Genomic DNA, 24,088 nt, shown 5'->3' with positions numbered 1-24,088 from the left:
CATATATAACAGCCTGCTGTTTTCCCTTTTTTACATAAATGTGTAGCCCTTTCTGAGTTTCATCAGCACATCCCATACAGAAATGTGATATGTGACAGTATATGGATTTCAAATTTATGACATTTTTATTTACAGCTTAAATTGGAGAGACATTTGAACTTATTTCATATAGTCCATTTTCAAAATCATGGGACATACATTACTGCCATATATCAACATATATAAACATATATGTGTAGCATATATTAACATATATAGCATATATTTAACATAATAGAAAAAAAAGATTCTTAAACAGTAGGTATGTATTACTCTTATATGCTTCATGTTATAGCCCTGGAATAGACTGGCCCACTACTGTACTGTGTACTTGTGTCTTCCCCTTCCATCTCCCATTTCGTGCCATGTTATTTCCCCTCTCCCCCTAGCTACATCTGAGGGGAACGTGACAGAGGCGTATGGAAGTAAGGAAGTAAAAGTATAGGGTGAATAACGTTTAAGCCGTTCTCATACTTCTATATTTGAATGATCTGCTCTGTCCGAATGAATGAACGGTCATATTTGTTCAGATGAACTCCGTTTACTTTAAGCTCGAAATATTTTGGCGCGTTCAATGTGATTGGAACGAGGTGACGCTAATGGTAGCAGCCAATCGGAGCTTGATGCGGTCGCAGCGACGGCAGGCAGGTTCGACCAATAGCGTTGAAGGAAGGAGAGCTTGCCCGGACATGTTCCTCCAGACTCTTCCTCTGTCTACCGACTCCACGTGTCTGCCGTGTGGGTGAGTTTTCAGTCCGTCTTACCAGTGCATTAAATGTTATAACACGTATTCGACGTGTATCACTGTTTTGGATGATGAACATTCACGTGTTTATGATTTGTGTTTTATCACGCGACGTGTAGCAATGTAAGCTAGCGCTTATTCGTTTTAACGGCTAATAAAAGCCGTTTGGGCAGCGTTATTGGCTGTTTAACGGTAGCCTGTTCTTGCTGAGTCTCATCAGTATGTTTTAAATATTTTAAATAAGTATTTTTCACCGTTTTACTTAAGTGTTAATCGTCAAATTCTGCCACGGTGTTAAGGAAGCTAACGCTAGCTTCTCATCTTTCATTTGCTGGTGCCTCACGGTGTAGCTAGCTAGGCTAACTAGTTAACGCTAAGTCTCAATAATGGAGCTTCCAACAGTCCTACTCAGCTGTACAGTTTAGCTGTGTTTTTTCCCTCTTTTGCAGCTTCCTTGTCAGTGTCTCATTATTTTCTTTGTTCCAGGTGTAGCTTCACACGCTGGCAGAAATGTCTGCTCCAGGCCCTCTGAGTAATGGTGGGGCTGCCCAAAGTGTTTGGGGACCACTCAACATTCAGTCACCTACTCTTTCTTCTGTACTAGGAAATGGATCTATATGGAGGAGACGGAGAAAAAAGAAGCACAGAAAGGAAAAGTGTGTTGTGGAATGTCGAGAAACGTGTAAACTCGAAAAACCTAAGAAAAGAAAATCCAGTGACTCCCTGAAGGAGCAGGGCAGTGAAGTCGGCTCGTCTGACAATTCTGACTGCAGGCGTGAATCACCTTCAGACAGCTCATTGGACAGCACACAATCTGTGAAAGCCAAAAGGGCCAAAATAACCACTCACTCAGCCGTAGGTACAGCCAAGACTTCTTCCTCGCTTAGTGACACCTGGGAGGTTGACAGTGGCTTTTCTTCAGAGACCAGCCCTCCCACCAGTGGCCGGAGTTCACCTTGCATTGGAATTAACCCCTCAATGCTGGTGGCTATGGACTGTGAAATGGTGGGGACTGGCCCTAAAGGACACCGTAGTGAATTAGCCCGATGTAGTATATTAAATTATTCTGGAACTGTAATTTATGATAAGTATATCATGCCTTGCAATCCAGTTACAAACTACCGAACACGGTGGAGTGGAATCAAGGAGGAGCACTTGAAACAGGCATTGCCTTATGAGGAAGCAAAGAAAGAGGTGAGTGAGACTATTGAAGCCTTCTGTATTATTGGTAATGCTTTATTTGGAAAGTCCACTTTTAGATGCATTTATTTTCAAGTTGCGTTCAACTAAATTTCTACTAAATTGACCATGACTTTCTTGAACTCTAAACCTGCTCTAATCCTAACCTTAACCCAAAACCTAAACCCAACCATCACCCTGGTCCTAACCTACAGATAGTTTAACAATTTGAACATCTGTAGATCATCTATAGGGGGATATAGAGCACTATCCAAATAGTGAGACTATTATTTACATGTTTTATTTTTCTTCATAATGATTAGCATTTTTTTTATTAATAGTTGAATGTTTTAATGACATCAGCTATGCAGAGTTTGTATATACCATAAGTTGTGGGTACTAACATTGCAGCCCTTCATATTTCATGTGTTCCATTTGGTGCCATTCTTGGTACAAATTGAACGAGCTTATTGCTTTTATATATTGGCTATAAACAACTTGCACCGTTTTTGTTTTTAAATAGATCCTCCATGTGCTTAAAGGAAAGATAATAATTGGCCATGCCTTGCATAATGACTTCAATGTCCTGGGCATTGCTGTACCACGTAGCAGGACTAGGGATACTTTCTCCTTGGGTCTGCTGCGACAGCTGTATGGTACTCAACAGTGTGTCTCGCTGAAGAAGCTGGCCCAAAAGCTTCTCAATAGGAATATACAAGTATGTATATTTAGTTTAGAAGATAATTATTTTTGAAGCATTTTATTAAAAACACCCATTAAGTGTGAGATGGTTTTAAAGGCTTATGATTACATCTTCTATTCCTTTCCCACTTAGGTTGGCAGAGCTGGTCACTGCTCTGTAGAAGATGCTCTTGCTGCTTTGGACCTCTACAAGCTGGTAGAAGAAGAGTGGGAAAAGTCCATACAGGCCCACCTCCAGAACTCTGAGTTAATCTCCGAACACACTGCCTCCATGGAACACTACATGCAGGACGAGTATTGGCCCGAGAGTTTGACGGACTGCAACCAATGAGATTGTAGCCATGTACACTTAAACAGTGTATGGAACAATGTCACCCCTTTGTATGCAAAAAAAGCTGATGGCAGCTTTTTCTACAGGGTTTTCCCTTTTTGATGCAAATGACCCAGGTCATTGTTTGCCCAGGTCCTACAAGGGTCCATTATGGTGGACATGTAGTAACTACAGATCAAGTACTCCCTTATACACTTTAGAACCCACTCTGCTGCAGCTTTATTCATTGGTTGAAGTTGTGTGCAGGGAAAAAATTACTTAATTCCCCACTTCAAGACTGCTATTTTTTTAACCTGTTTGGGAAGTACCTGTCCCTCCAGTTGCAAGGTCATGTTGTAGTTTTTCAAATGAATTTGAGTAGTTCTGTGCCTGAAATACAAAGGGTAACTACAGATTTAAACTGTAAATGTTAACAGATTTGGTAGAGAAATTATTCTGTGCCACTTTGCTTCACAAAGATTAGGATATTTTAAATTCGGAAATAACATTTGGGGCTCCTAAAGCTATCAATGTAGGGTCACACTAAAGTAATTAAGCCTATATATGGTTTTGACATTAATAATGTATTGAACATTTTTAGCTGAACAATCAGTGTTGATCATACTTGTTCATAACTGCTGAACAGTTTTGCAAGCTGCAGTTAAAGATAATACAACTAAAGTCAGCATTGTAACCTGAATTACAATACAGAGATTGTCAGTACCTGAGCCTTTATGGATTTTTGCCTGTTGGTTTGTGTAATCAGTGCTGCTCAGTTATATTTTTTCAAAAGTCCCTTTTTTTTGAAGGTACATATTTAGATTTGGTAATTACATGTCAGTGTCTTTTCCGGTATTTGAATCTGTTAGTCAAAAAAGAGATTGAAATAACTGCTGAGCAGAGAGTACACTTTAACCCTATGGGTGACTGTCATAACTAATATGGTGCTATAACACAACCTACTTGAACTGTACATACCAGTTGATGTTAAACTAGAAATGTTTATTGGTTGATCTTTTTAAAGGTCTGTTCAGTATTTATTATAACTTGCTGGATGCGTATGCATGTACAAATATACATACATACATGTGTATGTATAATGTTAAATGTATGCATGATTTTCTTGTAACATCAACTGTACAGTTTTCAGTTTTAAAAATGTGATCTGTTGGTTATTTGAGTAAAGTGTGGAGCAAAAGATTTTTTTGTTTGTTTTTGATTTTTTTTTTTTTTTTTTTTTTTTTTTTTTTTTTTGTCTTAAGTTTGAACACTGGAATCTAAACTTGGTTACATTCTTACTAAATCTTACACCCTTCAGATATATCAGATGCTTTATATAAGCATGAACAATTGTTTACAGCCTGAAACCTTTAACCACATAAACCTGAAAAATTTGCCTTACCTCATGGGGTCACCAGAGGTGAAAGAGGTTTGTTATATAATTGCTCATTGTAGCCTTCCAACTGTGGTCTTGTAGGCTTTTTTTTCTTTTTTTAGAGAGGCTAAAGGGTTTGAGTTGTTCTGCTCTGAGTACGCAATAGTGCAGATAATCTGCATTTTTAGCACAGTAACAGTTTTAATTGAGCTTATTTTGATTTGAATAGGCCAGTGTTATCTTCGCAATTCCCAATTGTCTTGTTGCTTTTCTTATTGAATTATGGTAATTACTTGGTTGACGTTCATTCAGCTAGTCTCTATAACATGCAGACATGTTATGAGACCCACAGCTACAGCTAAAATTCAGTTTTTAGGTTTGTGTTGTCCGTTTGACTGTTCTATTTTTGTCCCTATTCGCCTCTGAGACACAAGATGGATGCCACACTTAGTGCTAAAGTATCACAGTGTGCTCTTGACTTCATAGCGATGTGCATTATTATTGTTTTATTACATTGTTCCACTGTCACCAATAGTTGGGCAAAATTGGTGATCCGTAACAGAAGAACCTCTAATGCTTCTTTTGTAGCCAGTTTTAGCATCACTTGGTTTTAATTAGGGTTTTGATGATGCCCTTACCTACCAAGTGACTGCCCTCATAAGACTTCAAGACATGGTTTAAGCTTCTTTCTACACACAGAGTGCTTTTAGTGGAGAACCTCAGCTTACCGTATAATCACAGGTGGTGTTCTTGTGGAAGTAACAGGTTTTCTGCTGGTTTGTAAAGTGTCTCGTGTGTACCCGCACTCAGGCAGCAGTGGTCTTGACCCTAGCTGGGGCCAAGGAGTCCTGCACACATTCACAGAGCACAGAGGCCAACATTGTCCTGCCAATCCCACTGCCTTAGGCATACAGACCCCCTCTTTGATGGGCTAAATCCCGATTTAGGGTATTACGGCTCTGTTCCCTGTTGCGTCAGAAGGGAAATGTTCCTCGGTGATGTGAGAGAATGAAAAAAAGAGTGGAAAGATTGTTTTGGCTACTCTAAACACTGTTGGATTAAGCTTTAGTGAGAGGTGACGTCATGACTAATGCAATCAAAAGTTCTCTGTATAGCTTAATATATATATATAGCATATTAATTTCTTTAAGGCTGTTTTTTTTAAAGAAAGCCTTTTGTCTTGGTCATGTAATGCAGTTCACTCACATACAATCATAAGGTTATGAAGTGCTAAATTTAAAGTGGTGGGTTGTTTAGAAGGTTTAATGCTGACATTTAAAGCACTTTTGTCCATATTAATCTGTATCTAACGTGTACTGTGCATACACGTCAAGGATAAGGTGGACTGACAAGTTGAAATTCTTTTGATGCACTAGCGTCACAGGAGCTAGCAATAGCTACTGTTCACATTGCAGTTTGACTAAACCCAGGGGATGTGGGTAGAGTAATGTAAAACCATACTTAAGAAAAAACCTGAGTACTGAGGTCTCTAGTTTATTCAGCATTTGCAGTGAGTGGAAGTATCTTCATTAAAGAAGTGGTCAGAGAGGCACATGGCCATCAAAAATTGTCCTTAATTACATCCAACGTGTAGGGAAAATGGAGAATTCCACAAATGTTCAAAATTTCTGAATATTTTAATCCTCAAGATATGAAGTCATTAAGAGTGATTTAGAGAAACTGACAGACTTGATTTCTTTAGTGGACGTGAACCAGGTATCACCATGTGTACAATACAAATATAGCCATTTTATGTACCATCCAAGTGAACCTATATGTGTCTCCTGGGTTTTTACATGTAATGTTGATGGTGGTAAAAGTGATAAATCAGAAAGCATAAGTTTTCTTTGGGATCTATTTTGCCTCCACCATAAAGGGATTGTAACAAATGGATCAAAATACATTTTAAGCTAAATCTTTTATTACAAAACTACCATGAATAATGTATTACACATCAGGCAGCATGTTTCTAACCACTTTATGTAAAAACTTGCTTTCAAAGCATTAAACTCTTCCAATGTCTCACTTTGTGTATTTGGACACTTCAACCATTTAACCATTGGTAAACTTCAATGAAGTTCTTTTAGGTTACTTCATAACATGTTTAATAAAATTGTATTAGCTGTTAAATCACTTTTAGCGTAACAAATGTGTGAAAACGATTGAGGCCACTGCATCATCTGTAACTTGTGCTTTGTGATGACCTGGAATGAGTTTTTCACTTTCATCATTGATGGTTCACATAAGCTGCATATTTGCATGCAGCATATTTGTGCATGACTATTGGTCAATATTCTCATTCCTTTTTCCTCCCAATTATTTTTGTGCTGATTAACGTTAAATCTGCTCTGTGTAATCCTGTGTGACGGTGTTAATCCAGAGGCGGGGGGAACCACTACAAATGATTGAAGAGGGCAACTCCTCTCTTCACTACAGTTCTGGTGACGGACCCCTCAGCTGCACACCACCCTGTCGGGTAAGTCATGGCTAGCTTGGCCTGGGAGAAGCCTGTTCTGTGCCTCTTAATGATCTTTACAGAGTTTAGGCGCTGAGAAAAGCCTTCAGAAGCTTTCTGCCTTAGAAATTGCATTTTAATTGTGGTTCATTTGTCCTGGATTTTGCTTCTGCACTGTAGTGGAATTTTACTGATTTCAACAAGGAATTAGTTGCTTGGTGTAGCTAGCGAATCACCCAGTTCTTGGAGGAAAGCATATGTTAATGATGTAATGAGCAGAAGTTGGTAACCTGAAGACTGGCCTGTTTAAGTTTTTCTCTGAAGTTGAATTTGCTGGGAGTTCAAAGGTGCTGTATTAAAATTTTCTTGACAATTTCTGAATTGTAATTCTTTTTCAGCATTGTAAAGTGCTTGAGAATTTATTACAAACTTGCATGGGTCTTTTTACGCCGGTCATTATGGTCTTGAAGTTAATCTGCCCCCAAAAGACTCATGTGGTAAGGGGAGTACATATTGATGCTTAGGAAAATGGACTAGATAGGGACTGAACTACTCTAGATAGGTTTGTTTAGAACAGTGTTTGATTATTTAGTCCAAGTCATAGGCATCCACAGGATCAATAAGAGCATTCTTCATGTGTTTTCATTAAGCTGTGTTGGTGATATAATCCCTCTGTTTCCAGCTTTTCTCAAGACTGCACTGAATATCTGAAGCAATGGCTGTTGTGGTAAGTACATGCAAGCTTCATTTTTACATAGTTTTTTTTAGTGTACTATGCTTTTCACCTAACTAATATGGGGTTTTGTCTGATATTAGGGCCGGTCTCACCTTTTTGATCTAATCAAAACTTGCCTCAACTTGCCTCTTTTTTTTAACTAAAATCAGCCATATCTCATAGCGTTGAAATATTTTCTGTCCCAAGAATCACATGAAGCTCCACTGTGTCTGCTCAGATTCCTCCAAACCTCCACTCACACACAGTGTAGTCAACAAACTTTCCCAGAACAAGGCAGCTCTCAGTACAGGTCTGGGGCTGCTAGCGTTAGCTGCTAATCTCTCCTCTCAGACAAAGGTTTCCTATTTTTTCCTTCTTTTTTTAAAACCAGGCTTTACTGTATTCATGTGAGACAGCTTAGCATTTGCTCACACTAGGCCCCATTGAGTGGGCTTGCGTCAGGAGGGGTAAGAGTTGTGGATTAGTGTTTTCGAACAGCTCATTCAGGGTTGTTCTGATGCCATTGCTGTCTGTTTGCAGAGCGGAACGTACCGTATGGTGTCAGAGGAGGAGCAGGCCCTCAGAGCCAAGCTGGAGCATCTCACGATCAAAGACCATGGGGCGGTGTTCGGACCCTGCGCCAAGCTGCCTGACCACACCATACAGAAGGTGTTTACAAACCATCCAAGGACATAATAATAGGGGCACACATACATTCATAACAACCAGTGTTTTGATCCGTTTTGTAAGTAGGATCTTTAGGAGGATCTGTTTTATAAAATAAATAAATAAATAAATAAATTACAAGTTATCATAGCTACTCTGAGTCAGTAAAATTGCAAGTAGTGAAATAAAGGGTCCAATTGAGATGTTTAGGGGGCCTGGTTGCCACTGCTCCTTAGACGTATTATGAAGATTAGATGTTTACTTTGCATTCAGCATCAATTATACATATGAAAGGTATTTCAAGACAGATTCCGCTGTTGTTGTCATACTGTGCTAATGCTAGTCTTCTTAACCATTTCAATGGTCAATACAACATCTTCCACCTTTTTTAAACCATGTCTGGGTTTCAATGTAGTTTCTACTGGTCATTGCAGGCAAAAGATGAGCTAAATGAGACGGAAGAGAAAAAAGCATCAGCTGTGACGGAGCTGAGGGGCATCATAAAGGAAAAAGCAGGAAGTGGAGATGACCTGGCCAAGGCAGTGCAGGACACTTTTGGAGAAAAACCTGATGGTGTGCTTGTGAGGTTCATTCGGGCCAGAAAATATGATGTGTACAGGGCTTTTGACCTCATGAAGGGTGAGTGGATAATAGTGTTTGTGCTCTTCACAACAATTTTATGTAAGATTGATAGGAGTGTGCGTCTTCTGTGCTTTTACCCAATGTGTAATGGTGGTTACAAAGCCAGTAATGATGGAGCAAAAACACAATGTCTACATGAATGCACTCTTAATCCCAAAACTCAACGGGTAAATTGAATCATTCCTTTGCCATAGGTTACGTCCGCTTCAGGCGAGATTACCCGGAGCTGTTTGAAAACCTAAGCCCGGAGGCTGTACGCAGCACCATCGAAGCTGGTTACCCAGGAATCCTGTCCAGCAGAGACAAATATGGCCGTGTGGTGCTGCTCTTCAACATTGAGAACTGGGACTATGAAGAGATCACCTTTGATGAGGTGATAAAAAATAAGATTTAAATAGGAGTTAAAAGAATAAATCTTAGTTTTCTTAGTTTTCTACTTTCTAACTGAAGTTTTGAGGTTGTTTTGTCTAATCAATGAAAAGTTTTACAGACCTACTTTAGAAACTTTTGTGAGTTCTGTTTGGGAAAAGTCACAATTTGATTTTTTTTTTTCCAGATCCTTAGGGCCTATTGTGTGATCCTGGAGAAGCTGCTAGAGAATGAAGAGACCCAGATCAATGGCTTCTGCATCATTGAGAACTTTAAGGGCTTCACCATGCAGCAGGCCTCAGGCATCAAGCCCACAGAGCTGAAGAAGATGGTGGACATGTTGCAGGTAATGTTCTGCATGAGCTACATATTCACACAACTTAGGGTTGCAGCTAGCTTACTGACTACCATTAATAAATGAAGCTAATACATAGGTTGTGTACTTATGAGAGTGATTGAGGGATTCTAGATCCATTCACATGTTTGTAGCACAGATTGCTCTGGCATTTGCACGTCTATCACTTATGAGGTGACACTTATACTTTCAAAGGAAATGAGAATCATAGTCAAATTTTCACCATCATTATCCTAATTCTCTTTCTTTTTTCCTGGGGTAGGACTCTTTCCCTGCTCGTTTCAAAGCTGTACACTTCATCCACCAACCCTGGTACTTCACCACCACCTACAATGTGGTCAAGCCCTTTTTGAAGAGCAAACTCCTGGAGAGGGTGAGCCAACAGCCTGTTGGATACTATATAAGCACTGCATTAGACAGTCTGACTGAGCATGTTTTATGTATCCTTAGGTGTTTGTCCATGGAGATGAGTTGGACACCTACTACAACGAGTTTGATCCTGAGATCTTGCCATCAGAGTTTGATGGCAAAGGCTCCAAATATGATGGCAAGGCAACAGCAGCGAAACTTTTTGACTGAGGAACATGGTAACCATTATGAAATAGTTCATGATGTAATTCTAGTTGTTTGTGTCGTGGCATATTGAAATGCTGGTATACGTTTGTGACGATGATGAACTTGAATAAAGCCTGCAGCACTGTTCAGTTCAATTCTGCAAGCATGCCAAATGAACACTTGAAAAAAATGATGACTGAAAAACAATAAGTATTTAATGAGCTCATGGCACTGAAACATGGCCATTCTCTGTGTTAAGTTTTCTAGGAGCTTTTCTTCTGGCCTGGGAAGCCCCACAGCCCCGTATTTAAGGTACCTTTCTTAAGAGAGAGAAACAACAGACGTGTCATCTTTCAGAAAGTGCTTGTTTCTGTTTGCTGTACTTTTATTTAGCTGAGTGCACCAAAATATGAGAAAATAAATGTCTGTAATGTTATCCCTAAATGATGTGTACAATAAAATATATAAAGATGCCTGTTTGCTTCTATTTTTGTTTTTAAGTCCACAATGAAAATGCAACTTTGATCTTTGCTCTTCGCTTGAGAATCTTTTTTACTTATTAAATGTAAATGTTTCATGAAATGACATGTCATATGTATTCATGCTCAAGTGCAATAGTGATGTAATTTTGGCTAAAAATAATGATTACATAAAACGTCCTATGTACATAACACACTGCTGAAGTAAATGTGTGTGTGGGCCTGTGATAAAGAAGGTAATGTACTGAAAGAATGCATATAATGAAATGAGGACAAAATGTTACAAAAAATAGTTTATTTTGCACCTTGCACATACAATTTTCCTGTGTTCACAACATAGACCTGCATGTGTTGTACACATATGGGACCATGACATCCACTAGGCTTGTTTCACAGAACAATAAGGGATTAACAGTTTGAACTGCAAACAGAAAAGCTGTTGCTATTATTAGATCCACATTTTGGAATTAGCTAATTTTACTACATAATGGAAACTACTGTGCAGTCTTATGACACACTAGTCAAAATCCAGATCTCCTTATTCCCCATGCTTTCCCACCAAGTGGACTGCTGTGTTGCATTGCTGTGCTGTAGTATTTGTCCTACTGAGCTTAACTATCAAACATCAACACTTCATGTGTAGGACAGGAAAGTTAAAGGGAAATTTATTTGCATATCTGCATAGTTCAATCAGTGAGATGTAAACAAAGAGAAACTTACAGACTCTGATTTCTTCATAGTGGTGACAGGAAACAGGTGTCATAATGTCTACACTGCAAATACAGCCATTTTATTTACTCTCCAAAATAATCAGTGAACCTGCATGTCTTCTAAGTTTTCACATGGAATATGTTAATATGTTGAGAATAGTAAAATAGTGGTAAAAGAATAGAAAGAATAGTTTCATCAAGTATGATTTTGCCTTATAAGGCTTTGCATTTACATGTCCACCATTAATATATTTTTAAAAATATGTTTTAGGCTAAAAGCTTATGTTAAAACTATCATAAAAGGAATGTCTCAGGCATCAGTCAGGGTACATTTCATATAATGACCTGCTGTGTGGTAGCTTGTACAGAGGTATTCACTTCAGATGTCTGGTTCCCATCACCACTGCTGTGAACAATTCTGCATCTTAAGTTTCTCTAGAACGGAGCATTTTGCACTAAACCACATTGAATGACATTGTTTACATCTTAAAGATTTAATTACGCAGACATTTTGAAACTACAGGCTGCTTGATACATTTAATTTTATGATGATCACAACAAATGATGTTGGTTATCACATTAAAGAAAGCAGAAGTAGCCTGTTGTCACATGATTTTCTTTAAAGCTCCTTTTTCGGGATTAACATCTGGGATTAACACTTTAACTAATGATGCAAACAGCAGCACAATATTCATAGACATAAACACAGCAGTAAACTCAGCACTAATAATCAACATGGCAAAATGAACCGCTATGTTATTGCTTTATAAACACATGTACATACACACCCAGATTTCTCATTTAATCCTCAACTGCTTGGTCATGAATGTGTTCTTATAATCCACGTTTCCTGTTTTTCAGACCTTTAATAAAATAAAATCCTTTACTTTTAGCCAGCAGGGGGCAGCAGTGTCACACAGAGGAAATCAACTAAAACTAAAGGGTTTCTTGTTCGTCTACTTGATTGTTGTTTTACTTCCCTTATAAGCATTGCCCATCAGCAGCTAGCACAAACCTACTGCCCACAACAGGAGTGTCTGGGCTTAAGACATTCTTAGGACATCAGAATAAACTGAAACCAAGATTCAACAATTCCTTTTCCCTTGGAAATGACCTGACTATACTGCTGCGGAAGTTTCACATCTCACAAAGAACATGTTCAAATGCTGGAACATGTGCCCTTTCCCTTCTCACTAAATGCCCATTAATCAACTGGCCTAAAGAGGCATATCACTAACAGCCTATATGCCCTCGGAGACCTCCTTTCATAAACTGCATTATCATTTATCATTTATTTCAGCCCACTGTGTATGTTTTATTGACTTTGTGCTGAAAGATTTGATATTAATGAGCTGAAAACCGGCTGTAGTTATGGAGATATGTGAATGTGTAAGACTTCCTTTCATCAGTATACACCCAGGTAATGCATCAGGCATTGGATGCGCTTGAGTTACTCTTTAGAGTGAACAGGCCATTGGAGAAGTGTTAAGCTTTGCCTTTGAGTTCTGTGCAGTCTGTTGCTTGGTGGCATTGTGGCTGCTGCTTCTGCCACTGGCAGATAGCATTAGCATAACTGACAATAACTTTATCCATCCAGGTGAGAGGCTGAGGGAAGAGCACAGCACCTTCAAAGAAGCCTAGGTGCCCTCCATGCAGCGTCAGCACGAAGATTACATTCTCTTTCTTTTCTGTGGAGAAGTAAGGAGGATCCATGTTAGGCTGCATGAAATTGTGTGATACCAAAGTACTGCATGAATGGATAATCATTTTTTCTTTTTTCTGCTTTTGAGCAATCCTTAGAAGTTGGCTATAACAGCAGAACATTGTAACATTATATTGTTATGTAATATTGTTATAATGTATATAATATTATTATAATACATATAATGTTATTCGACCACGGTGCCCAAATCTGCATAAACAACTGCATACTTGTCACTCACGGGTTAATGAAACTTGTGCAGAGATTCTGTTGAAAATGCAGATTATTTTGTATTTGTTATGATTTAAATTTGATGAAAAGTTATTGTTGTGCCTAGTGTCTTGTTTTGCAGAGAAAAAAAAATCATCATTTTTTTTCTGATGTATTTTCTTATATTTGACATTTTTGGTTGGAAGCATAGACTCGAACCTGCCAATAAAGAATGTAAATTGAAGGCAAATCATTTTGTGCCCATGCAATTAATTATGTAATCATTTATCAAGAGTACAGACAGGGCTTTGTTAAAGTAGCCATTTCTTGTTTATAAGCAGTATAAGCAGCCACAAGGGGCCCTGTAAGTTGGGGTTTTCTAGCCATAATGCATTATATTGACAGAAAATGTCTTAATTTGGTTTCTAAAAAGATCAAGGCAACAGAAATGCATAAATCATTCAGTTTTAGTTTATTATTTATTAATAAAGTCCATTTTCTATTTACATCTGTATTCCTGAGCATTAGTAATTATCGTTTTATCATTGTCCATTAGCATTTATCATTCTTGCATATAAAATAATGTGATTGGTTGAGCGGGAGCTCCCAAGGGGATTTCACTTATGGCCCTCAAATGCCAAATGTTTCGAAGGGCCTCTGAGTGTAGCTAAATCATTCTGGAAGGAAAGCAGACACAGACTCTGATACAGTAAAAACTTCAAAACCACTCATCTCCATCTCAGGTCCCAGATGTTCCGTCCGTCTATGTCACATTACCGCTTTTCTACCTTTCTCTTTCTGACACCCTACATGCCAAGGCCCTTCCTGTCTTTCACCCTGGTGCCCTACAGTGAGAGGCCTATCACAGGTCTAGTCAGTCAACCTCAAACCTTGGAGTCAAATGAATGAAGTTAGCTGTGCGATTACGTTGAGGTTACAGCCTTGGAAAGCAGCTATCTGTTGTCAGGACTTGGATTGTCCGTTGCTTGTCTATCACAGCTGTCCTCAATATGGAAAGGGGGTTAGCGGAAAAGCAATGACACCTGACATGTGACTACAGGGCCATATATGGAAGCCCTGCCCACACTGCGCTGAGCTAGAGACAAGAGCTACACTGTGACATATGGCCCCGAGCTGGAAGCACCAGCTCTGTTGAGTCCCGTCATCCCTCTACTACTACTGAGTCTACTAGACACTACTGAGTCTACACCAGGCAGAGGCTACAAACTGTAATGGACCAGAGCCTGAGACCTAAAAATGAATGCTGGAGATAAGGGGGCTGCAACAGGCATTAATTCTAGCCATGCACTTGAACAACACTCAAATAACAACATCCAAGTTCACTAAACTAGCTGAAGTTTCCTTCTGTAGTTTTGCACTTGTGCTGCAAGGCTAATGTCAGTAAGTAATTTGAAGCTAACAGCCCCACCACATAGCATCATGCATGCTACAAACCTAAATGATCACACATTTCTTTTAAACTGCATTGAGTTGTTAAGTAATCTTCACTTTTATATTCGTCATATATGAACATTAAGAATGACAAAATGCAGAGTTCAAAGTGCTACTACTGTTTATGTGATGTCCTTTTGTCAGAGAACATGTTAGTTTGAGAAGATTTAACATCTCTGTGTAGTTTCAGGAAAGTGTGTGACAAAAGTCCAAGACCCTATTTTCATTTATTTTATTTCTAGTCAAACCAAGTGTTTTTCAATGCCAGGATTTTTTTTTCTTCAGGAGGCTTGCTTTCAGTTTTTTTAATAAATCTACAGGGATATTTTTCCACACCTATAAAGGTTGGTTGCATTTTCTGCTTCTCAACATCCAAGTAATCCCAAACACATGGACAGAAACAAACGTTCAAGATCTGAAACATAAGTGGGCCTTTAAATCTTTAAATGCTGTTTATCTGATGGTGACAGTTTTGGTGGTCTACTAGGTCGTGGACAGTTGTAAACCAGTTCCATTTTCTCTGTATCTTTTAATATACAATACATTGCCATTTTTGGCCATTTATTTTGCCAAGTTTTTTCACTTATTTTCCTTTGACTTTCCCTTTGTAATGCAAGTAGATTATCTAATATCTAATCTCTTCAGAAACATCTTCAGGAAAATGAGTACTTAATTGTCCCCCCCCCCCCACTTTTCCCCAATTTTTCCCTAATTTAGTCATGTCCAATTCCACCCGCTAGTTAGGTCTCCCACAATCACACAATACTAACAATGCTAGGAGGGCGAAGGCTAACACAGGCTTCCTCCAAGACCTGTAAAGTCAGCTCTTAATTGTTGTTTTAACTGGAAATAAATTAAGGAAGTTATCTGACTTTTGCACAGTACTGTCGACATGTATTTTGCATGACACTAACTGGTGGGGTACAGGCTTTGATTACTTGTTAGCTACTTTAGACTTTTAGTTCTAGTGCAAAACTAATGAAACAAACTTCAGACACCAAACATGTTTCAGCTGATCAATTACATTTAAGATATAAGGGAAAACAGTGTATTTTATTTATTGATAAACTGCACCAGCTGAGCTCTATTTAGGTACACAGCCACCAAAATAGACTCTTAAAACAGACTCAAAACTAACATTACAACAACACAAGCTCTTCAACTGAACTGCTATTAATTCCACCCTGCTCTGCTTAGTGGAAACTGTTGTAAGTCTGTCAAATGGTTTTATGGAGCTTTTGCGTTTATATTGTGGCCAAAGAAAAAATGAAAGGAGAGTTAGAGGGTGTTTCTCTGTGACATGCAACAGAGGGATAATCTGGTCCCACTGCCCAGACTGATAAGCTGGTGCCTGAAGAGGCCTCGATCCGCTGCAGCTGAGTGAAGTGAGTACATTGCTCTGATAAATATTCACACAGGGCCAAATAGATCACATGGCCCTGAAAAATTCAGCACCAGGGTCTTGAGCACAGAGCTCATGCAGCACACTGAAGCAGCACTAATGGAGCAAGGTAATGGTGTGCATTAAGTTTATTATTACTGACAACTTTGACTAAAATAAATATTCTGTTCTTTCATGATTACTAATCCTCAATCTGGGACAGAGGCCGTAAAAGCTTACGAGAAAGAGATTTGCAATGGTTTTATCTACAGCTTTAGAAACAAAAACATGGATTGTATTCTGCATTCATGGATTTTACCACTATAATACCCTTTACCTTCAGCAGATCTGTTCGAAGATAACATTTTTTTATATGACATTCACCGGAGACACATACTCTGAGTTGCCAGGGTCTATTAGGTTGTATCTTGTATCTATGCTCATTGTATCCGATATATCTAACCATAAAGGTGCACTTTGAAGGTTTACAGTTGCTAACTGTAGCTCACCTGTTACTGCACATCTGTTACCCCCCTCTGATGGAAAGAGACATCCATAGGACAATCGCTGACCAGATATTATTAACACTGCATGACAGCATGTGCTGTACTGGTATGAGTTTATCAGAAACCGCAGCTTTGCTGATTTTTTTTTTACACTTTATCCTCACTTTGTACATAATGTAGGCTGGCAGATCTCAAAACCATTTAACCTAAGGCTTGCTTTTTGATAATAATTGCCACTGTATCCTGCTTTGGTGACCCCACCTTCCTGTCCCCCACTCCGATCATGAATTTTATTTAACAAATGTAAACCATGTCTCACCAGATTTCTGCCTATTTAACTAGCTAATGTTGATTTGAACACAGAGACACAGCCCTGACCACAGAGACATGACCCTATTCTATGTGGAATATCGACTGACTGGTGTGTATTTTATTTTCATTGTTTAAAGACACATACTATTTTTAAAGAATCACATTTTAGATACTGTATATCTGAAGCAGATTTAAAGTAGAGACATAATTGCTTAGATTTTTCTATGGCTTCCTTGATGCTCCCCAGGGGGCCAAAGCCTGCAGACTGAGAAATGCATGCTAATTATTGGGACTGTTTATATATTTGGTATTAGTAAAGTAAAAAGTAAAATATTCTCAATATCCCTCCTGGACACTACATACTTATATCTGTGCGTAGAAGAGAATATTTAATATGTTTTTGTTTAAATTTATGGAGGATTATTAATCAGCTCTACTAAGCTTAGCCTGTTTTTATTCATGTCATTCAATTGTCACAGAGAATACATCCTAAAAAGTGAAACTTCAGTTGGGACGGTGCCAAGAAAGTTTCATAATGCCAAAAAGTCCACAAGCCAAATAATATTTGATTAGTAGTCATCCTTTTATTCTCTGTTTCCTTTAATGAATAATGAATGGGGTAGAGAGGGTGGCTGACACATGCTGAAGCAGATGGGCTTCAGTCAGTAACTGTAAACCTACAAAATTCACCAACACTGTAGGTGTTTCTGATAAAATGACCATTGGGTGTAGATATAGGTAGATGTTCCTAATAAACTGTCAACCAATAAACTGTTAAATTCTAGGTCAAAATACCTGCTAGTGTCCGAGGTATGGTTAGTAGGGATTCATGGACTAGAGGGTCATCTGATGAGTTCACCAAGAGGAGAGGAACATTCACCTGAAAGAGGACAAAGGACGAACAACATGACTAAACTTATCATTACTAGTTAGATGTTCGTGTAACTAACAATCCCGTTTTAATACGGTTTCAGACTTACTTACATTGTGAATGTAATGTACACAGCTTTCCTTTTCATAATATTCTTTTAAAGAGTCATGACCATGAAACTTTCTGAGGAAAGACAGATGGACAGAGAGTTGCATACAAAACCTACAGGATACACTTTGAGCCACTAAAGGCCATCAACGCTGATTTGCACGTTAACAGTGGATCGTTTGATTAATTCCAACCAATCAAATCAGCAAACACAGTTTTGCTTGTTTCTGAATGCTTTAGTAGATCGGCCCCTTACTGTAAAGATGTTCCTGCGGAAGACTAACTTCAAATATTCTGTACAGCTACAATCGACACAAACAAACAATTATAACACTTCACTTTTGGAGACAGAAAGACACAGAACACTCAAAATGTATTTGCGTAAATTGAGAGCTCTGATTAAGTTGATTTGACAAATAATACCTCATAATGTTGTCATCTATCTGCATCAGAGATGTGGCTGTATACAGGCGACTTAGGTCCATTATCTCCATTTTTCTGGACCGTGTGCCAAACAGGCTTCCTCTGCAGAGGGAGCACAATGACATTACTCTTACTCATGCATATGAATCATACTCCCTGACCACGACAGTCACAGTTAACACTTATTACACTTCATTATTAGTGCTTACCTGTGGGATAGGATGATCTTTTTCATGTTGTCTGCCATGAGAAAGTTATAAAGCCTCCTGCACCTGTCCCACTGTAGAAAAGTCTCCTGAGCTCTTAAATTAAAACAACAGAAATACAAAATAATCTCAGTTAACCAACTGAAACCATAGGTTTATTATTTAGCTATTAATCTTAAAATTTATTCAGGCACTACTACAGATTATTCGGTAGCAAAGAACACAAGTAATGTATTTATGAGAGTGAGGAACTGAAGTGTAGCTATACTTATAATCTACATTACAAAAGCTAGGCTGCAGTCTTGGTGGGCTGCTTATCGAGACCACTACGTCATTGAAAGCTGTTCCAATCAGAAGCATCCTTCGAAGACAAACAAGAAGTGGTGCCTATATTCTGACAATATTAAAGGAAGCTATCAGAGAATTTCTCAGGGTTTTTTGTTGTCCATAATTCAAGAGAAAACCTGGCATATTAAATCACTGTGTGAAATGTAAGTTGCTAATATAAGCTTTCAATTAATTAAATTAAATTTATTTATTTTAGTCGTTAGCTTAATAAAGTGTATAATTATGGATTAAGAAAAAACAGTCTGTGTTTATAACAAAGGTTATCTACACTATTTACCCACTGAACAGCCAATACTAATGATAGAAGTGCTACTGCAAATTGTTCTACACATGGTTTAAAAGGCAAGTAACATTTACAGTAAAATATACAGTATATTATTGTTCTTTTTTTAGTTGTAAACTGAATGCAGGGTGAGAAATGCACCTGCTTTCTGTGAGCCTAGCTCTTGGAATGCACCTATAGGGCCTTAAGAGTTTGAGAGGATAAACAGTAGTCTCAATCAAAACCACACCGAACCACACTGTCCCATTAACAGTGTATTTTTGCTGTTATGAGAAAACCTCTGAGCTCCATTTATATTTTATTATCTTTCTAACAAACTTTTCAACCATTTCAAATGGAGCAATATAAAGTATCTAAATTACTTGAAACAAAATATCATAAATGAATAACAGCTGTTACACATGTTTTTTTCCTTCTTCTACAATATCACTATTTTCTTATGACAGCACAATCTAAGAATTTATACTGACCTTAGCGCACTATAGCCTTGACAGACACTCACACAGCACAGCACCTTTTCCTGATTGGCCTGGTTCTCCCCCAAGAACTTACACACAATGTTCCCACCTAGACTGAAGCCCACCACTATGAGCCGAGTCTGGGGGAATGCCCGTTTGATGTAGCTCACCATGGCTGAAAATTCCCAGGTACAGCCTGTAGCAGAGAGCACAGCACAGAATATAAGATCTTGGAGGAATGCTAAGCCATGGGAGTACACCACTGAAATGAGGTCCAGTGTTTATTTTGGCTACATTTTGGATTTTCTTCTCAATGTGATATACAAGGTGACACAAACAGAGTCCACTAGCCTGGTTACCAGAGTGTTACATCATAAGCAGTTGCACTACCTATCCAAACATTTTGGACAGTGATACTGTTTATCAAAAAGTCAGGCAAAAATAATGCAGTTTCACCAGTGTGGTGATGAAATACTTGCCAAACACTTATTTCCCATGGGCAAAATTTTCATTACACAAACAATGGTCTTACCATAGGTGAACATCCGTGGGGATGTGAGTTCAATGTTTGGAAGAGCCCCCAGGTGGTTTAGAACAGCACATCTGTAGCCCTGTTTCTGGGAGTAACCCACAAAGGTGCGAATGTAATGCTTCTCACTGTGGTTACCAATCCCAGGGCAAATCACCATGGTTATATCATCTGTGAACAGACACCACACAGGCACTTACAGTTATGTACTGCACAGGTACACATTTTGTTGCTCGCTTTTCCCTCCAGCAAGCCTAAGACAGGTGATTTTCAGTTTACAGCCCTTGACAATCTGGGTCAGATGTGTTGGGAGCCAGTATAAAACAAAATGTGGACCAGATGGGGTGTCAGGACATTTGATGAAGAACATCTGAGTCAGAGGGCCAAAATGAGGATGGAATTACACACATTTTTCTGCATTGTTCAATGGCTGTGATGCAAATGAAGTCATTCAGAGTGTTGGTGATGGCAACCATGGGCTGTGATATCTACAATGCAAATATAGCCATTTTATAACTGAAAATGTTGATAATTAAAATAGTGATTAAATATAGGAAAATATATTTTCGGGTACTGTTGTGTTACAACACTCTATCATGAATGGATTTGAAAAAATATGTTTTAGGCCAAAGTCTTCTTGAATGACTTTGTTGACATTGTAACCACTGAATTAAGCAGAATTTTTGAAGCGTCAATGGATTTCCCCCTTTAACTAAACAGAATGCAGAACTAATAAGGTTTGAATAGACCTTTGTTTTAGCAATAAATCAATGTGGGTCAGTATATATTTACACAACAGATTCATAGCAGATACTGAATTATTCACATCAAGAAGTGCCTGGGTTCAATTCTCTGACCAGGGTCTTTTCTATGTGGAGTTTGCATGTTCTCCTCATGCGGGTTTCCTCCAGGTGCTCCGGTTTCCTCCCTCAGTCCAAAGACATGCAGTCAGGTGAACTGCTAAATTGCCCCTAGGTGTGAATGTATATGTCTGTCTTTCGGCCCTGTGATGGACTGACGGCCTGTCCAGAGTGTCCTGCCTTGTGCCCAGTGGCCACTGGGATAGGCTTCAGCACCCTCCACGATCCAAAAAGACAAGTGGCTTATAAAGATTAGATTATAAATGACTACTGACTATTACTATTTACTATAATAATATTATTATTAATAATAATAATTAATAATAATATTGTTAACCAGGCTTAGATTAATGTTTTCAATTTTGAATAAATGACACACTCACCACCAGTTAGATGGTCACCAAGAGGCTCAAAAAGGTCAAACGTAGCTGTAGCTCCATCTTGCATGGGAAGATACAAGCGCATGCCACATGGGTGAGGAGAGCTCACTCTGCCCATCTTTCCATAGAGCGCAGTTTGAAAATGCCCACTCTTACCCCACAACAATGGTGGAATATACCTGAAAACACACAAGCATGCAGGAAGGATCGGTTTGCAGGTAATTGTAGCCGAGTGGTGACAAAGCTTGACTGAGCTGTCTAAAGGTCAAGGGTTTGATTCCAGCTGATAGTATGACTATGACCTAACCATTTAACCCCAAGTTGCTCTGATTGCTTCAACTGCTGTCTGAAAGTTGGCTTGAACAGAAGCATCAACTAAATGACATTCTACATAAAGCTTAGTTCATATAAAAGTACATGCACATTCCTAAAGCATTCAGTTCTTCTCACTACTAAACACTTAACACTATTGCAATCGCAAGTGTCCGGACTTACTCTTTGGTTAAGATGGAGCAGGACTTGAGCAGGTAGCGGTTAAGCGCGGTATCCTGACAGGTGATTTCTGGGGCAGCTGTGGGACTCTTCAGGTTGAGGCAGCGCACTATGATGTAGAGCACAGTGGCCACTGCAGCCAACTTCATGCCATCAAACATGGCTGGCATGTCAGGGCTGACGGTCTGGGCATTTTTCTCCACATGGCCACTCATGGTGGGCCGCTGAGCTGGCAAACATATTTTACCATTTCAACATTCAGCTACTGACTGAACTACTACTGACAGTTACTGACTGAAGAATGAACACTCAGGTTACTTAGAAAATCTATTTAATAAAACATGTGTACACTCTTAAAATGATGGTTCTTCAAGGGTTCTTTAGTAAAGGAAATGGTTCTATTTAAAACCATGAGTTATGTTTAGAACAATGCCACATTTAAAGGGTTCTTTGCATGGTGAAATGGTTCCTTAGATTGATAGACAATGTGCTGTACATAGTTATGAAAAAATATGGTTCTTCAGGGGTTCTTTAGTAAAGGAAATGTATATTGAACTATGAACTCACAGAGAACCCTTTGCATAATTTGGGGGTCTTTGCATCGAGAAAAGGCTCTTCAGATTGATGAAGAGTGCATTTTTATGGTTCTATGTAGCACCAAAAAGGGTTCCTCTATAGTTACAGGCTTGACACTGTAACAATAGAACCCTTTTTGATGCTATACAAACCCTTTTTAAAAAGGCTATATATAGAACCATGTAGAGCACATTCTCTATCACTCTGATGAACCATTTAATGATGCAAAGCGTTCTCTCTAAGTTCGTGGTTCTATTTAGAAACATTTTCTTTACTAAAGAACCCTTGAAGAACCATCACCTGCAAGAGTGTATACAGAACCTTTTGAAAATGCTCCAGAAAGGGTTCTTCTACTGTTATGATGTCAGGCATGTAATTATAGAAGAACCCTTTCGATGCACAACTATATATTGGCCCCATGGTTCCAAATAGAGCCATTCCTTTTACTAAAGAACCCTTGAAGAACCATTAAAAGTGAAGATATATAACTTTATTTATATAACATAAAAGTACCTCAGTAAATCTGATATTTGTGAATATGTCCTAGGCCATCCACTGCAGCTTCTGAATGGTAGCTAGTCTTGAGTCCTGAAAAGAATGACCATAGTAAGTGGCCCATGTACTCCAACCCTGAAACTCACAAGGCTACAAGTGATCTGCCAATCCTGCACGTCTGGAAGTGCACAGCAACACTACATCTACTGAAGTCGCTGAGTCAGTCAGCAAAGCAGAGCGGGTCATTAGGCTAAACCGGGGTAGCCTGAGTTACAGAGAAAAAACCTCGCGTTCAAACATCTGCCTTGCTAACCCCGCAGCTCACAGCACTGAGGCGGTGGGCTGCGTCACAAGATGTGGGTGCATGAAAACACTACGCACCGTTTCTAGCGTGCGGAGCTTCGCACTGCCAGGTCTTCAAAGTCTCCCTTTGCCAATTTTACCACAGGACTCCTCTTTTCTACGGCAGGACACAAGCTGCACGCAAACAGCAGAACAGCAGAGGCGCATTCACACCCAGCAACTGGTTTTGCTAAAATGAAGGCAGCTTCATCCGCCAAATCCCATTGGTGTAGAGCTGCGTTACGTCACTGTCCAGGGCGGGCACTCTGCCATTGAGCTTTTTGAGCCGCGATAGATACGAGACGCTCGTCACACTACAGACACATCACTGATTAATCAATCACTGTCAGGAGATTTTTACTTCACCCTTGAGTATGATAGTCTACACACTACAGACTACTGGAAGATAAAGTCTGCGCAAGGTGATAACGTCAAGCTTGCGTTCAGTTTGCGGAGCTGAATATCGCTGCGATGCTAAACTCCATTACAGTTAAACACACGTGCTAAATGACCCAGACAGCACGGGCACGTCGCCAAGACGTTTATGCGATGATCACAGCAACATCCTTAAAGGGGAACTCCCACCAATTTTTCAGAATTGAAATGCTTAAGATGCAAACAAAGTCATTCAGAGTGGTTTAATGCGAAACGCTCCATTCTAGAGAATCTTGCCAGGCCGAAATTGTGCACAGGAACCTGACGTCTGAAGAGTTGAATGCCTCTGAAAGCTCCTTCACAGAAAGTTATAGCATGCAATGGTTAGACATATACTGACTGTCTGACACAGTGTTTCATGATAGTTGTGTGATAAGGGGAAAATTGGTGGAATTCCCCTTTAAGGCATGTAGGGCAGGTTGG

General features: G+C 39.1%; 3 protein-coding genes across 4 annotated transcripts; 2 read left to right on the top strand and 1 right to left on the bottom strand.

Moving 5' to 3' along the window:
• The first annotated feature begins 711 nt into the window (after positions 1-711).
• isg20 (interferon stimulated exonuclease gene) lies at positions 712-4,175 on the top strand. Its single transcript, XM_037540782.1, has 4 exons — positions 712-781; positions 1,271-1,978; positions 2,487-2,681; positions 2,799-4,175. The coding sequence occupies exons 2-4, from the start codon at positions 1,295-1,297 to the stop codon at positions 2,994-2,996; spliced, it is 1,077 nt and encodes a 358-aa protein (XP_037396679.1). The 5' UTR covers positions 712-781; positions 1,271-1,294; the 3' UTR covers positions 2,997-4,175.
• A 2,586-nt stretch (positions 4,176-6,761) lies between these two features.
• On the top strand, positions 6,762-10,580 carry rlbp1b (retinaldehyde binding protein 1b). Of its 2 annotated transcripts, XM_017689637.1 has the most exons (9): positions 6,762-6,826; positions 7,488-7,532; positions 8,061-8,189; positions 8,621-8,825; positions 9,023-9,201; positions 9,385-9,543; positions 9,815-9,925; positions 10,003-10,139; positions 10,367-10,580. In XM_017689637.1, the coding sequence occupies exons 2-8, from the start codon at positions 7,521-7,523 to the stop codon at positions 10,129-10,131; spliced, it is 924 nt and encodes a 307-aa protein (XP_017545126.1). In that variant the 5' UTR covers positions 6,762-6,826; positions 7,488-7,520; the 3' UTR covers positions 10,132-10,139; positions 10,367-10,580. The 2 variants fall into 2 exon arrangements, with proteins under 2 accessions (XP_017545126.1, XP_017545122.1); XM_017689633.1 differs by having other exon boundaries at positions 10,003-10,580.
• A 286-nt stretch (positions 10,581-10,866) lies between these two features.
• On the bottom strand, positions 10,867-23,509 carry abhd2b (abhydrolase domain containing 2, acylglycerol lipase b). The gene is made up of 11 exons (XM_017690195.2): positions 23,270-23,509; positions 22,907-22,981; positions 21,821-22,046; positions 21,329-21,504; positions 20,089-20,256; positions 19,569-19,752; positions 18,471-18,563; positions 18,262-18,363; positions 17,844-17,913; positions 17,655-17,739; positions 10,867-12,984 (listed from the first exon to the last, which is right to left on the bottom strand). The coding sequence occupies exons 3-11, from the start codon at positions 22,030-22,032 to the stop codon at positions 12,782-12,784; spliced, it is 1,293 nt and encodes a 430-aa protein (XP_017545684.1). The 5' UTR covers positions 22,033-22,046; positions 22,907-22,981; positions 23,270-23,509; the 3' UTR covers positions 10,867-12,781.
• Between the last annotated feature and the right edge of the window lie 579 nt (positions 23,510-24,088).

The sequence above is a fragment of the Pygocentrus nattereri genome, chromosome 8 (assembly GCF_015220715.1).
Source record: "Pygocentrus nattereri isolate fPygNat1 chromosome 8, fPygNat1.pri, whole genome shotgun sequence".
NCBI classification, from domain to species: Eukaryota; Metazoa; Chordata; class Actinopteri; order Characiformes; family Serrasalmidae; genus Pygocentrus; species Pygocentrus nattereri.
This window is presented reverse-complemented; position numbering and strand designations above follow the sequence as displayed.